Here is a 12,684-nt window from a genome sequence, read left to right on the forward strand (position 1 = left end):
GGGCAGCCCTGGGCACAGCTCGGGCTCCCCGCTCTGCACTGCCCTGGCGCCGTCCTGGGGTGTTGCCCAAGTCCATCCGAGCGCAGTTCAGGACAGGAGCTGGGCGGGGCCTGGCGGGACCTGAGGGGCACAGCTGTGGCCTTCTGTCCCGGGCTGCAGCCCTGCTGCCCAGGCACCCTCGGGGGAGCCGTGTGGGGACAGACCCCACTTGCCCCATCAGGGCTGGGGGTCCCCAGAGGACCCCTTGTTCCCAGCACAGCTTCACGGTGGAAGCTGCTGGGTGTTGGGGTGCCCAGCCCTCATGTGCTCACGGCCAGGGGGCCCCCAAAGCCTGGTGGGTGACGGGAGTAGGGAGACCCCCAGCCGTAACCTCCCTCCTCCTTCCTGCCCGCAGGATGCTCCACCTCCCTGGAGACGCCCCGCAGCCTCGGCCCCCCTGGCGCCCCCCGGCCCACGCTCGGCAGCCCCAGTCCCGACCCTGGGGTCTCTGAGTTGACCCCACTCTGAGAACCAGGCCAGGCTGCAGCAGGGAACCCTCAGCTCCCCAGATCCTGCTGCACGCCCAAGGGGCCGGGGCTCAGAGGGGCTGGGACGACCCCTGATCAAAGAGCACAGTGGACTGTCCCCTCTGACACCTCTCTTTTTTACGGTCAACATATTTGTAAATGGTACAAGATGAAGGACAGCAACATTTTACCCCATTTCCCGAGTGTCCTGTTGGTAGCGGCCAGCCCCCTGGAGAGCCACAGACCCTGCCCTCGTGTCCCCAGCACTGGCTTCATCCCGCCCCCTGCCACTGGCAGAAGAGAGTCGGCTGCACGGGAACGTGGTGTCTTCAGTGGTGTCACGGGGGGCTCGGGACCTGAACCAGCCAGTGCCTGACCCAGCGTGCTTGCTGTGGTGGCCCCGCCGGGCACCAGCCACCCTCCCCAGTGCTCCCCACGTGCTGCCCGTGCTGCTGCCTCTCCCCCACTTGGGCCCTGCGGTGGAGGGGCCGCCTCCCGTGGCCCTCCTGCAGGCTGGCGTGGGCACTTGGGGTTACCAGGGAGGGTAGGCGCCAGGCTCGGGGGCTGGCCAACGGGACAGGGCAGCCAGTTGGTTTCCAGTGGCTCCACATCTTTCTCCCAAGCCCTGGCACCTTCTCAGAGGCCGAGCTTTGCTCACGGTGACAGGTACACCCGCTGCAGAGGGGCTTCCACCATCCCACCCCCCACCCCCACGGGAAGGACGAGGCGGTGGTGGCTGCCCCAGGGCCCTGGGGTAGCGATGACCCCCACTTCTGCCTCCCAGGGGTCTGGGCCTGGCTTGGCTCAGCCGCACAGAGCCTGTGAGTGGAGCCCCTCATTTGTGTGCAGCTCACTGCCCACCCCACCAGGTGACCTGCCCCGCCGCCCACCGCCGGCTGCGTGCCCGCACCCTGCCCACCCATACATGCATGCTCTCATGCACACACACGCTCACACGCACACACCAGCGCACAGGCTGGCCGTGCCCTCCCGCACCCCCCCTCCCCCCCGCCCCACCAAGGCCTCGGCCTCGTGCCGTTGGCACCTGTGCTTTGTCTGACGGACGCGGGCAGATTTGCCCATCTCGGACCGACTCGTGCCATCATTTGATGTACTCTGATTGGCTAGTTTTTTGTTCGTTTTTACTGTATATTTATAGTAATAAAATCATGGAGCAATATCCTGTCTGCACCTTCCTCCGTGTCCCCATCCCTTGTGCCCTCAGCAGCCTCGGGTCCTTCTCGCGGCAGGTGGCAGTGACAGTGGGCGTCCAGGCAGGCAGCGAGGGCGACGGGAGGTGATACGCGGCTCGGAGCCGGTGACCTGCCACGGGGGTGCGTGAGCAGTTGTCACTAGTGTGGTTTTCATCGTCTGCTTTGCTGATTCTCCGACCGGAGTGAAGGGGCCTGGGGATCTGGCTCAGGCTTTTGCGCGGGTGGGGAAAGAGCAGGGCCTCTGGGCAGGCGAGGGGTTCTTTAATCCACTCCTCAGACGGTGCTCGGCGGCTGTGTGCCAGCCCAACGGCTGGAGGGGGACACTGAGCCAAGAAACAGAATCTTCTGAGGTTTGGCTGCTATTCGGATGCAAGTAAACGGTGTGATGGGCCAGAGTCGTGGGGGGCACTTAATTCAACCAGGTGATGGGCTGTCTGGGGCTGGCAGAAGGCACAGCACGTGCACAGGCCCGACAAGCCCGTGTGTCACCGGAGAGGCCAGGGTGGACGGAGGGTCGTGGGTGAGGGGGTCCGACCCATGAGCTCTCTTGGGGCCTCAGGGTTTGAGTTTTTTCATAAGCACAATGAGGATCCGTCAGAGGCTTTGAGCAGGGGAGTGAGCACTCTGGCTGTCCGGTGGGGAATGGATTGGAGGGGCACAGGTGGCCGCCAGGAGATGTGGGGTCCCGAGGCTGGCATCTGCTTGGGCGCCCTGCCCAGGCCATTTGCTGTGTGCCCCAAGGCCTGCCCAGCATGTGCCCCCTGCCCGACCCACAGGCTCCCCAGCGGCCTCCACAGCCTGCCCTGGCCAGTGCCTGTCTTTGCAAACACAGTTCAGACTTCTGTGACTCACACCCGGGAGGGTGCAGGGGAGAACAAGTGTTGCTGACACTGCCAGCCCCTGTCCTGGGGGACGCCTGCCCCTGCGGCCCCGTGGCTCTGGTGGACTCGCCTGGGTCCAGCAGGGTCCCAGTGGGCAGGAGGGTTCCTGAACAGGCTGAACTGACTCCCCTCTGCAGCCCCCAGACAGACTCAGCCCTTTGTTAGTGTCTGCTGGGGGTGGCATTGGGAGGGGGAAGGTTTTCCTTGGCTGTGCTCAGCTGCCCGGAGTGGGGTCCCCTTCCTTCCCCTTGCACTCACTCTCCCCAGACTCTGGCACCCTCCTGCCCTGCCCCTTCAGAGCCCCGGCCCCTGGCAGACAGCCGCAGCCGGGAGAGGGGCTCCCTCTTAGGGTCTTGACTCCCCACGCCTCCTGCAACCCACAGCTGCCTGCGAGGGAGCAAACGGGCGAGTGAGTTTCCGGCAGGTCCTGCCAGCCCTTGCCCATCGGCTGCCCCTCTCCATCGTCAGCCCACTCGGGCAGCCTTCCCTGGCCAAGGAGCTTGGGCTGCCTCACAGCCCAAGCTGTCCTACGAATGCCAGGGGTGTTCCTTCATCCTGCAAATCCATGCCTGCCACTAGGATCACGGTGGATGTCGGCCCCAGCAGCTGGTGAGGCAAGTGGCACCTCCATGGTCCCTGGGGTGGGTATTTGCAATGCTCGAGTCCCAGCGACTTCCTCCTCCAGCTGGAACATGTGGTAAGTAGCCCAGGCCCTTCCCAGTCTTCCGTTGTGGCAGGCCAACAGCTGTTTCTCAGATGGATAGTAGTTAGCTGCAGAGGATGGTAAAGCTTTACTCCAAAATCCTAAGGGCCTGCATTGTGATTCTCCTATAGGAGCCTGCCAAAGCCTGCAAATGCATCTCTATTTGCCACTGACACTTCCAGCACTATTGGGTCAGCTGGATCATATGGTCCAAGCGGCAGAGCAGCTTGCACAGCAGCCGGACCTGTCGCAGAGCCTCATCTTATTCCGGTCCCTACTCAAAACTGGAAGCTTTTCTGGTCACTCGGTAAATGGGCCGGAGCAGCACACCTACATGAGGAATATGTTGTCTCCAAAATCCAAAGAGGCCAACTAAGCGTTGTGCTTCTTTTTTGGTCATAGGAGGGGCCAGATGCAACCGCTTACCCTTCACCTTAGAAGGAATATCTCGACAGGCCCCACACCACTGGACACCTAGAAATTTTACTGAGGTGGAAGGCCCCTGTATTTTTGTTGGATTTGTCTCCCATCCTCTGCCATGCAAATACCTTACCAACATATCTAGAGTAGTTGCTAATTCTTGCTCACTAGGTCCAATCAACATGATATCATCAATATAATGGACGAGTGTGATGTCTTGTGGGAGGGAGAAATGATCAAGATCCCTGCGGACAATATTATGACATAGGGCTGGAGAGTTGATATAACCCTGAGGTAGCACAGTGAATGTAAACTGCTGGCCTTGCCAGCTAAATGCAAACTGTTTCTACTGGTCCTTACTGAAAGCAATTGAGTAAAAAGCATTTGCCAGATCAATAGCTGCATACCGGGCACCAGGGCATGTGTTGATTTGCTCAAGCAATGATATCATATCTGGAAAAGCAGCTGCAATTGGAGTCACCACCTGGTTAACCTTACGCTAATAGACTGTCATCCTCCAAGACCCATCTGTTTTCTGCACAGGCCAAATAGGAGAGTTGAATGGGGATGTGGTGGGAATCACCACCCCTGCATCTTTCAAGTCCTTGAGAGTGGCATTAATCTCTGCAATCCCTCCAGGAATCTGGTTATTGCTTCTGGTTTACTATTTTGCTAGGCAGGGGCAGTTCTAGTGGCTTCCACTTGGGCTTTTCCACCATAATAGCCCTCACTCCACGAGTCAGGGAACCAATGTGAGGATTCTGCCAGTTGCTGAGTATGTCTATCCCAATTATGCATTCCAGCGCTGGGGAAATAACCACTGGACCCACTGTGAGATGGACCTGAGCTAAAACTCCATTGATCACTTGACCTCCATAAGCCCCAACTCTGAGTGGTGGACCACAGTGACATTAAAATAGGTTAAACTTATTTTAATTAATGTCACTTCTGAACCAGTGTCTAATAATCCATGAAATATCTGATCATGTGGACACTGGGGTGGGAGCCTGCAGTCGGATCCCAACTCTGTCTCCAGCTGCCAGGTTTCTTTAGGTAAGTAGTGTCCCCTTCTGAGCCCCAGGACCTGTCTGTGAACTAGGGAGATGCCACTTCCTGAGGCGTCCTTGGCACATGGGGCCCAGAGGGTGCCTGCAGGGACAGGGAGGCTCGCAGCCACTGGGTTTCTTCTATTTTTTACTGTGCTAACATTTATACAAAATGTTTCCTATTTTAACTGCTTTCAAGTATACAGTTCAGTGGTGCTGATTACATACACAGGCTTGGGCTACTGCCTCCACCACCCAGCCCTTGCATTTAAGCAACTGCCTGCTCGGGAAGGCCCGGGCCGGGTGGGTCTAGGAGCGCCCCAGGGGGTTCCCCGCCCACCTCCCGGACTCCAGCTTCGCCAAGCCCGGCTCTCCTTGCTTTTCTGGTCAGACCCACCAGGGTGTGAGTCCTGGCCCCACCAGCAGAGTGACCTTGGACATGTTAACCTAAGTGCGTGGCAGGGGCTGGGCGCCAGAACTGGAGGGCTGCGGGGCGTGGCCGGGAAGCTTGTCCGGCTCTGCTCGGGGCACCAGGGGCGAGCAGGGACCCGCGGCTATGAAGTCTCGAGGCGCGGTCGCCGGTGTGGGGCCGGAGGACGGCGCCGTGGAGGTCCGATCGTGCTCGCGGGGCCAAGGCAGAGCCAGGGGAGAGGGCGGGCCCCCCGGAGGCTGGGTCCCGGCCGCGGCGACTCTCGGTCCCTGCTAGCACCCACAGCTTTAGGACGCGGAAGTCCGCGCCTCTCGCCAGGCGTTGCATCTTGGGAGCTGTAGTTTCCCGCGCAGGCGCGGGACCGCCGCTCGGGCCGCGCGGCTATTGGGTGACGGCTGGGGCGCGTCCCGCCCCTTCTTCGGCACGCCGGCCCCTCCCGATTGGCTCTGCACCCAGCGCGCGTGGGCCCGCTGACGGGGGGGGAGGGGCGGGGTGGAGGCGCGGCGGAGGCGGGCCCGCGGATTGGCGGGGCGCGGCGGGGGCGGGCCTGCGCATGCTCTTAGGGGCCCGGCGCCCGATTGCGGAGGGCAGCGGCAAGATGTCGACGGCGGCGGTTCCTGAGCTGAAGCAGATCAGCCGGGTGGAGGCGATGCGCCTGGGGCCGGGCTGGAGCCACTCGTGCCACGCCATGCTCTACGCGGCCAACCCCGGGCAGCTCTTCGGCCGCATCCCCATGCGCTTCTCCGTGCTGGTGAGGACGGGGGCGGGCGGGCGCCGCGGCCGGGGCCGGAGCCTGCGCCCCGACCTGGCCGCCGCGGGCCTCGCCCTGACCCGGCGCTCCCCTGGCAGATGCAGATGCGCTTCGACGGGCTGCTGGGCTTCCCCGGGGGCTTCGTGGACCGGCGCTTCTGGTCGCTGGAGGACGGACTGAACCGGGTGCTGGGCCTGGGCCTGGGCTGCCTGCGCCTCACCGAGGCCGACTACCTGAGCTCGCACCTGACCGAGGGCCCGCACCGCGTCGTGGCGCACCTGTACGCGCGGCAGCTGACGCTGGAGCAGCTGCACGCCGTGGAGATCAGCGCGGTGCACTCGCGCGACCACGGCCTGGAGGTGGGGCCGCCGCCCGGGCCCCGCCCCCCGCCCCCCGCCCCGGGGTTTGGCTCTGGCCCCGCGGAAGGCACCGATGGGTAACACGTCCCCCTGAGGGTCCCCTGGCCGGGCTGGTGGGGTGTCGCTGTCTCCAGGAACGGGGTGGGGAGAGGGGCTTGGGGCCGGGAGGCCGGGAGGGAAGGGACGGGGACTGGGGCGCCCTCAGGGCTGTGTTCCATCCGCCTTGCTGCCTGCCGTTGCCAACCCTGGGAGTGGGGAGCGGGCTCGGGTGTGGGGGGAGGATTTTCTTGGGGGGAGGGTTGGGAGCGAAGGGGGGTTGCGCTTGCCTGGGAAGATGGGAAACCGAAGAGCAAGGGTCTTGGGGTGGTGGATTCCTGGGCTGGGAGGGAAGTTGGGGATTTCGTGGTGGCTGTTTGGGTTTTGGGGATCTTTGGTTTTAACGGATCAGAAGGGCGGGGTGTGACTTGGGATACTGGAGATTTACCAGATGGAGGGGGGAGCATGGGGTGTGAACTGGAGGGGCAGCAGGCAAGGCTTGTGGGCAAGGAGGGGGGAAGAGCATGGGGTCGCCCTGGAAACTTGCTTGTTGAGGAGGGTAGAGGGGACTGCACCACCCAAGGGGGGCTGGCTGGCCTCTGCTCACCAGCCTCTGCCCAGGTCTCCCGTCGTGTCCTTGGCAATACCAGCTGCTTTGCCCCTGGCCCCGAAGCTTGCAGGGTGTGCCAGCTGGGCAGGGGCCCCCAGTCTGACCCCGGCTGCGTCTCCTTGCAGGTGCTGGGGCTCGTGAGGGTCCCGCTGTACACCCAGAAGGACCGAGTTGGAGGCTTCCCCAACTTCCTCAGCAACGCCTTCATCAGCACCGCCAAGTACCAGCTCCTCTTTGCCCTCAAGGTGCTCAACATGATGCCCGAGGAGAAGCTGGCGGAGGCCTTGGCTGCCGCCACAGAGAAGCAGAAGAAGGCCCTGGAGAAGCTGCTCCCAGCTTCCTCCTGAGGGTGCTCCTGGGCAGCACTGTTTGCTGCCCACCCCCTGGCCCCTTGTGCCCATGGGCTGAGGCCCAACCCTGGCACCCCCGTGGAAGTGTCTCCTTGCGTGTCTGCACCCCCCGGACCACCTGGGGTTGTCGGCAGTGGCTGGGCCGGCGGAACCCAGCCCGCCTTGGGCTTCTCAGGGTGGCACTGGGCGGCCTGGGCCCCCAGGCCTGGCTCTCCAGGTTTGGGAGGCTCTCGCCCCCCACCCCACCCCAGCCCTTGTCCGGCTCGAACCCGCCGTGTGTCTCTCTCGGGGCAGTGTAGGCTGCGGGCACAGGGATGGCTGGTTTCCACGGTGTGTGGTTGCGCACACATCGGTGCTGTTCAGAAGGTGGCTTGTTCCCATGAAGGGGGTTCATTCCTGTGTCCTCCCCCAGAGCCAGGGTGGGGGCAGGCTGTTATCCCATTAATTTTGGTTGTTGGATTTACTTGGTTAGGTTTTTCTTCCATGGGGTATGGACTTCGGGTAAGGCTTGAGTGGCTTTACCCCACTGTGGGCTCAGTCCCAGAGGACAGTCAGGGCTGCAGGGCCCAGCAGGGTATGGAATTGAGGAGGAGGAAAAGGAAAAATAAAGGAGCCCTGCAGCTGCTCTCTGCGTGTTCCTTCATCCCGCCTGGAGGTCCAGGGCTGGCCCAGGGAGGGGCTGCCCCAGACACTTTGGCAGATGGCAGCTTCCTCTTCTGGGTGACGGCCACAACCGAGAGCGGGGCTCTGGGCCATAGGCACGGGGGCTCCAGACTGGCTCAGCCCTGCTGTCCCTAGGAGAGGGGGTGCTCAGGCCAGAACCTCTGTACACTGCAGCCACCGCTGGCCTCCAGCCTCTGTGGCCGTCAGCCTGGCTTGGTGGCTTCTGAATGACACTTTCCAGGTCAGGCTCTCTCTCCCACTCCTGGGCTCTGGTTGCGCCTGGGCTGAGCTGCTGCTCTGGCCTCTGCCTGGGAAACCGCCCTCCTTTCCTGACACCATCTGTGGGCTGCTCCAGGGGCCACTCTGGAAGCACAGGTGGGGATGCAGGGTGCCGGCTGACAGAGCCACTAGGCCTGGGGGAGAAGGGCACCAGGCTGTGGAAAAACAAAACCTGCACCTGCTCGCTGCCTTCCAGGGGCTTGGGGACGTGCTCAGCTGGAGCAGTAACTTCTGTGGGATCCCTGGGGCTCCCAGGGGAGGCACTGCCCTGCACTGAACCGCGTCTGGCTCCGAGCACAGAGTTCTTTGGTGTAGGGGCAGAAGAGTGGTCCTGGGGGGCCTGAGCCCCAGGGCTTCAGTCAGGCTGGTCCCTGCTGTGGCCCTGTTGGTGTCAGCCACTCCTGAGCCCTCCCCAGCTGGGACGGACCAGGGGACAGACTTGGCCCCTCTGTAGGAGTGCCTTTTGTCAGGGTGGGCCCAAAGCTATACCTGCTGGGTTGTATGCTAATGAGGCAACAGGGAAGGGGCTGGCCCACCTGCAGCCTTAGGGTGCTCCCCCACACACACACACACACACCCCCCCCACACACACAGCCCCAGCAGGTGACTGGGGGTGGGGCTGAGTGAGCTCCACCGTGGGCCTGGAGTCCCTCCATCAGGCCTGCACAACGAGCCCCCATGTAACCTGGGACCCGAAGCCACGAGGAGCTTCTGTGGCAAAGGAAATCTATAGCGCTGCTGGGCCGGGCGGGCGATGCACTTCGGCTTCACCTGGAGAGGACGTGGAGGTTTGTCTGAGGCCCCAGACCTCATCCTCTGCGCCTTGGATTCTCACTTGTCTCCTTTTACTACAACAAAACGAAAATTCTAAGATAGTACTTTAGTGAGTTCTGTGAGTCGTTGCAGTGAATTATGGAATTTTGGGGGGAGGTGGGGGTGGGAACCCCGAATCTGTAGGCAGTTGGTCAGAGGCACGGGCAGCCTGGGCCCTGAGCCCGTGGCTGGGGACAGTCTTGCAGAGGATGCCCTTATCCCGTGGGGTCTGGCCCAGCTCGAGGAAGTTAGAACGAGACTTGACTTGAATTGCGTAACTGCAGTCTGCAGTTGCCATCAGAAACTGTTGGAAGCTGTGTAAGTTTTTGGTAACTATATACCAGTTTATCTTAAATTTTATTTTCCAGCAAATGACATACGCTGACCAGGTGCCCTGGGCCTGCACCTGCGGGCTGTGGGGCTCTCCCTCCCCAGGCCCCACCTGGCCGGACCCTGCTGCCCAGAGAGCCACAGGCCTGGCCGCCAGGTCTGAGCGAGAGGCCGCGTCCTGCCCAGTGCTGCCCTCGCTGCACTCGCCCGGCCACAGCCCCTTCCTGCCTCTGCCGCTGCTCCACAGGCCCAATCCTTGGCCCAGGGGCCGGGCTGCTGCCGCCGCCCACTCACTGCCCTCGTCACCTCCCTGGTACACAGCTTCAGGGTGGATCAGTCACCCGACGTCAGGTTCTGGAAAGGCAAAGCGCTCGTGAGCGGGGAAGGGGGAGGCTGAAGGTGGGGCACCCCTCCACAGCCTCAGACCACCCCTGGGGTTCCCGGGGCTCCCCTGGCCCCTGCTACAGGCTCTGGGCTGACGCTCACCGCCCCTCTGGCTATGGCTCCCGCCAGCTCTGCCTCCCGCTCAGTGCTCGCAGCTTCTCCAGGCTCTGGGTCATGGAGCCCAGTGCTTGCCCTGCAGACAGGAGCACGGTCACGGCTCTGCAGGGAGGGGGCTGGCGGGAGGCTGCCCTCGGGGTCTGAGGCCACAGGGCAGGGCCCCCCCAGTGGTCAAGACCTCAGCCCAGCACCCAACACCACGAGGCACCCTGCGGGGGGACCCCAGTAGAGCAAGTCCAGGCTGCCTTCCCTGGGAGGGCTCTTTCTGCCTCCTCCCGGAACAAAAGGGGCTCTCCACATTCCCCCAGTCCCAGGACGGAGGCAAGGCCCATTCCTTGCTTGTGGAGACTCACCCATCTCCCGGACTTGGTCCTCCAGCACCCATGACAGCTCGGGGAGGCTCATGGCCTGCAGGGAAGCTTGGCAGCCTTTGGAATCTGCGGGGCACAGGCCACTGTGAGCAGGGAGCTCTGGCGATCTGGCCACTCCCCACCCGCTGGGAGTCCGGGGATGCAGTGGGCTTCTGGGCCATCCCTGCAGTGCCCCTTCCCCTGCTGGGCACCCACAGCTGAGAGACTTCCCAGGCTTTTCCGGGCTCAATGACAGAAGTGCTAATGGCCGCTCAGGGCCGAGCCCCAGCCAAGCCCATGAGGACCCAAGCCACAGGGTCCTTCAGGTGGGCCCAGGCTGGCCCGGCTGGGGGCCGCGGAGTCCCCAGAGCTCCTGGCCAGGCCCAGCCTCCCAGGCCTGGAGGGCAGGGTGTCCCCTACCCCAGGTGGATGTGGGCTTGGCCTTGCCCCCGTGGTCTGGGAGCTGTGCGGTGCCCAGGGCCTCCCTGACCTCCCACCCCTGCTGAGGGGACGGCTGGGTGCTGCGCTCCTTACCAGCAGGGGGTTGGGCGGGGGCCCCCCTGCCTGGGGGCTCGTCTGGCCTCACACGGGCAGCCAGCTCAGCTTGACAGGCTCTGGCGGGCAGAGGGCGAGCGCAGGTGAGGGAAAGCCAGGCAGCAGGTGCTACCCCTGCCTGGCCCTGCTCTGCATGGAGCTGCACGTACGGCAGCACCGCAGAGGCTCCTGCGACAACGGGCTGCCCTACAGGGGGGCAGCCGCAGCGAGAGGCGGCCCAGGCCCTGGTTAGAGAACCAGGAGGAAACGACAAGCTGGAGCTGGGAGCCCGTGAAGGCCGGCCCCCGAGTCAGCTGCGAGGAGAAGCCCGGGCAGTGCCCACTCACCGCAACTGGTCCAGCGCAAGCACCGCCTCCCGAGCCAGCGCCCAGGTCTCCTGCAGCTGCACCAGACTGTCCCTGCGGGCACCATCCTGCTCCTGCTCCAGGAGGCAGCTCTCCATCACGGCCCGCAGCTCCCGCTCCTGGGACACCAGGCCCCGGAGGGTCTCCACCTCCTCGCTGCGCTGCAGGGCCAGGGGGTGTTGCGAGCTGGGCCTGGCCTCCCCCCGGGGCTGTGAGCAGCGGCTCTGCTCCTCGCTCCTGGTGCTCCATCTTGGGGCCTCCCTGGCTCTGGGGGCTGCTCCCTCTGGATCCACTCTGGCCCTGGCCTGGCTCCCCGTCTGCCTCTCTCTGTCTCCCTCTGACCTCGCCCGCCCCAATATCCCAATCTGCCTGAGCCTCTCCTGGGGTGATGGGGCCACGTGTGGGGCTCTCCCAGCTCTGTGGGGGCTGGAAGCCTCCGTCCTTTCATTCGTCCATCTGCCCCCCTGATGTAGGGTCATCCCTGCCCCACCCCGTCTGTCTCCACAGTGCCCCTAACCCCAGCTCCGTCTCCGCACTCACCCTGTGCAGCTGGATGGCGAGCTCCTGCATCTCTGCCTCCAGCCGGTCGGCGTAGGCCAGCTCCAGGGCATCGCTGGGGGGGCGGGCACTGCTGTGCCAGCGGGCGATGGCAGAGGTCATCTTCCTTTTGGGCCCGAACAACCTGCCGGGTAAGTCAGAGAAGGCAGCCGACGAGCACCTGCTGGGGTGTGAAGGCCACGCCAAGACCACCCCCTGGGAAAGACCCCAGCCTGTCGAGGGCTGTCCCCTGGGGTCCTGGGGCCAGAGGACAGGAATGGCGGGTTGTAAGAGAAGTGAGCTGACCTCCCACCCTGGGCCCTCCCCAGCCACTGGCGGCTTTGAACGGAGGACACTGCTGGTCACGCCTGATGGTGGACAAGAGCCTCTGCTGACATGGGCAGCCCCCGGCATAACCAGGTCTAGGTGTGAGGGCCCCTGAGTGCAGCTGAGTTGGAAGGGAAAAAGCCGCTTTCTAGACAGGAGGGTTCCATGCAGGCTCTTCGGGTCCCCGGGCAAGTGGGGTGGGAGCCACGGGCCCTGTGGACTCACGTGATACCGATCTCCTTCAGGTCACTCTCGGTGAGGGTCAGGAAGATGCGGAGGTCCACGTCCTGCTCCTCAAACACCTGCAAGTACTTCAGACATCCGATCTGCTCCAGCAGCGTGGCGAGATCCTGGAGGCCGAGCGGAGCGGGCAAGTCGGGTGGGGAAGCGTGGAGTGGGGGAGAAAAGGCACGAGTGCAAGGCAGCTTTTTCTTCCTTGCTAAATGTGAACAGATTCCCAAAGTCCTGTCCCTGTTCCAAGTCACCCTGGACACCCAAGCTCAGCACCAGGAAGGTGCTCCACGGGCAGGGACCCGAACTGTCCCGGCTGCTCCAGGTGCCTCAGGGAGAGCAGGGGTCCGGGATGCAGAGGGGGCCGAGGGGACCCTTGTCTGCGTCACCTCCTGGCCTTGTACCATTGGAAATCGATTCCTCTTCCTTACAAGGGCTCAGTCTATAA

At 63.4% G+C, this 12,684-nt stretch overlaps 3 protein-coding genes across 10 annotated transcripts in view; 2 read left to right on the forward strand and 1 right to left on the reverse strand.

Moving 5' to 3' along the window:
- MGRN1 (mahogunin ring finger 1) overlaps positions 1–1,686 on the forward strand; it is a 74,611-nt gene extending 72,925 nt beyond the window's left edge. The window contains 1 exon segment of the mRNA XM_037814109.1: positions 395–1,686. Coding sequence (XP_037670037.1) covers positions 395–507 — 113 coding nt within the window. The 3' untranslated portion in view covers positions 508–1,686.
- A 4,088-nt stretch (positions 1,687–5,774) lies between these two features.
- NUDT16L1 (nudix hydrolase 16 like 1) lies at positions 5,775–7,450 on the forward strand. The gene is made up of 3 exons (XM_037815424.1): positions 5,775–5,951; positions 6,050–6,310; positions 7,082–7,450. The coding sequence occupies exons 1-3, from the start codon at positions 5,799–5,801 to the stop codon at positions 7,301–7,303; spliced, it is 636 nt and encodes a 211-aa protein (XP_037671352.1). The 5' UTR covers positions 5,775–5,798; the 3' UTR covers positions 7,304–7,450.
- A 1,934-nt stretch (positions 7,451–9,384) lies between these two features.
- The window catches only part of ANKS3 (ankyrin repeat and sterile alpha motif domain containing 3), a 62,494-nt gene continuing 59,194 nt past the window's right edge, over positions 9,385–12,684 (reverse strand). For 2 of the 8 annotated variants that reach the window (XM_037815414.1, XM_037815421.1), the window contains 7 exons: positions 12,231–12,355; positions 11,682–11,823; positions 11,124–11,302; positions 10,777–10,856; positions 10,246–10,329; positions 9,878–9,968; positions 9,400–9,745 (listed from right to left, as the gene is read on the reverse strand). In XM_037815414.1, the coding sequence (XP_037671342.1) occupies positions 9,889–9,968; positions 10,246–10,329; positions 10,777–10,856; positions 11,124–11,302; positions 11,682–11,823; positions 12,231–12,355 (690 nt within the window). In that variant the 3' untranslated portion in view covers positions 9,400–9,745; positions 9,878–9,888. Of the gene's footprint in view, positions 9,746–9,877; positions 9,969–10,245; positions 10,330–10,776; positions 10,857–11,123; positions 11,303–11,681; positions 11,824–12,230; positions 12,356–12,684 lie in introns of those variants that run through there. The other 6 variants (XM_037815415.1, XM_037815416.1, XM_037815420.1 and 3 more) reach the window with 6 other exon arrangements.

The sequence above is a fragment of the Choloepus didactylus genome, chromosome 21, assembly GCF_015220235.1.
Source record: "Choloepus didactylus isolate mChoDid1 chromosome 21, mChoDid1.pri, whole genome shotgun sequence".
Classification (NCBI taxonomy): domain Eukaryota; kingdom Metazoa; phylum Chordata; class Mammalia; order Pilosa; family Megalonychidae; genus Choloepus; species Choloepus didactylus.

Coding starts and splice junctions, on each gene's coding strand:
- NUDT16L1 (XM_037815424.1), top strand. CDS start 5,799: ATGTCGACGGCGGCGGTTCCTGAGCTGAAGCAGATCAGCCGGGTGGAG. Junction 5,952..6,049: donor CCATGCGCTTCTCCGTGCTG/GTGAGGACGGGG, acceptor CTCCCCTGGCAG/ATGCAGATGCGCTTCGACGG. Junction 6,311..7,081: donor CGCGCGACCACGGCCTGGAG/GTGGGGCCGCCG, acceptor GTCTCCTTGCAG/GTGCTGGGGCTCGTGAGGGT.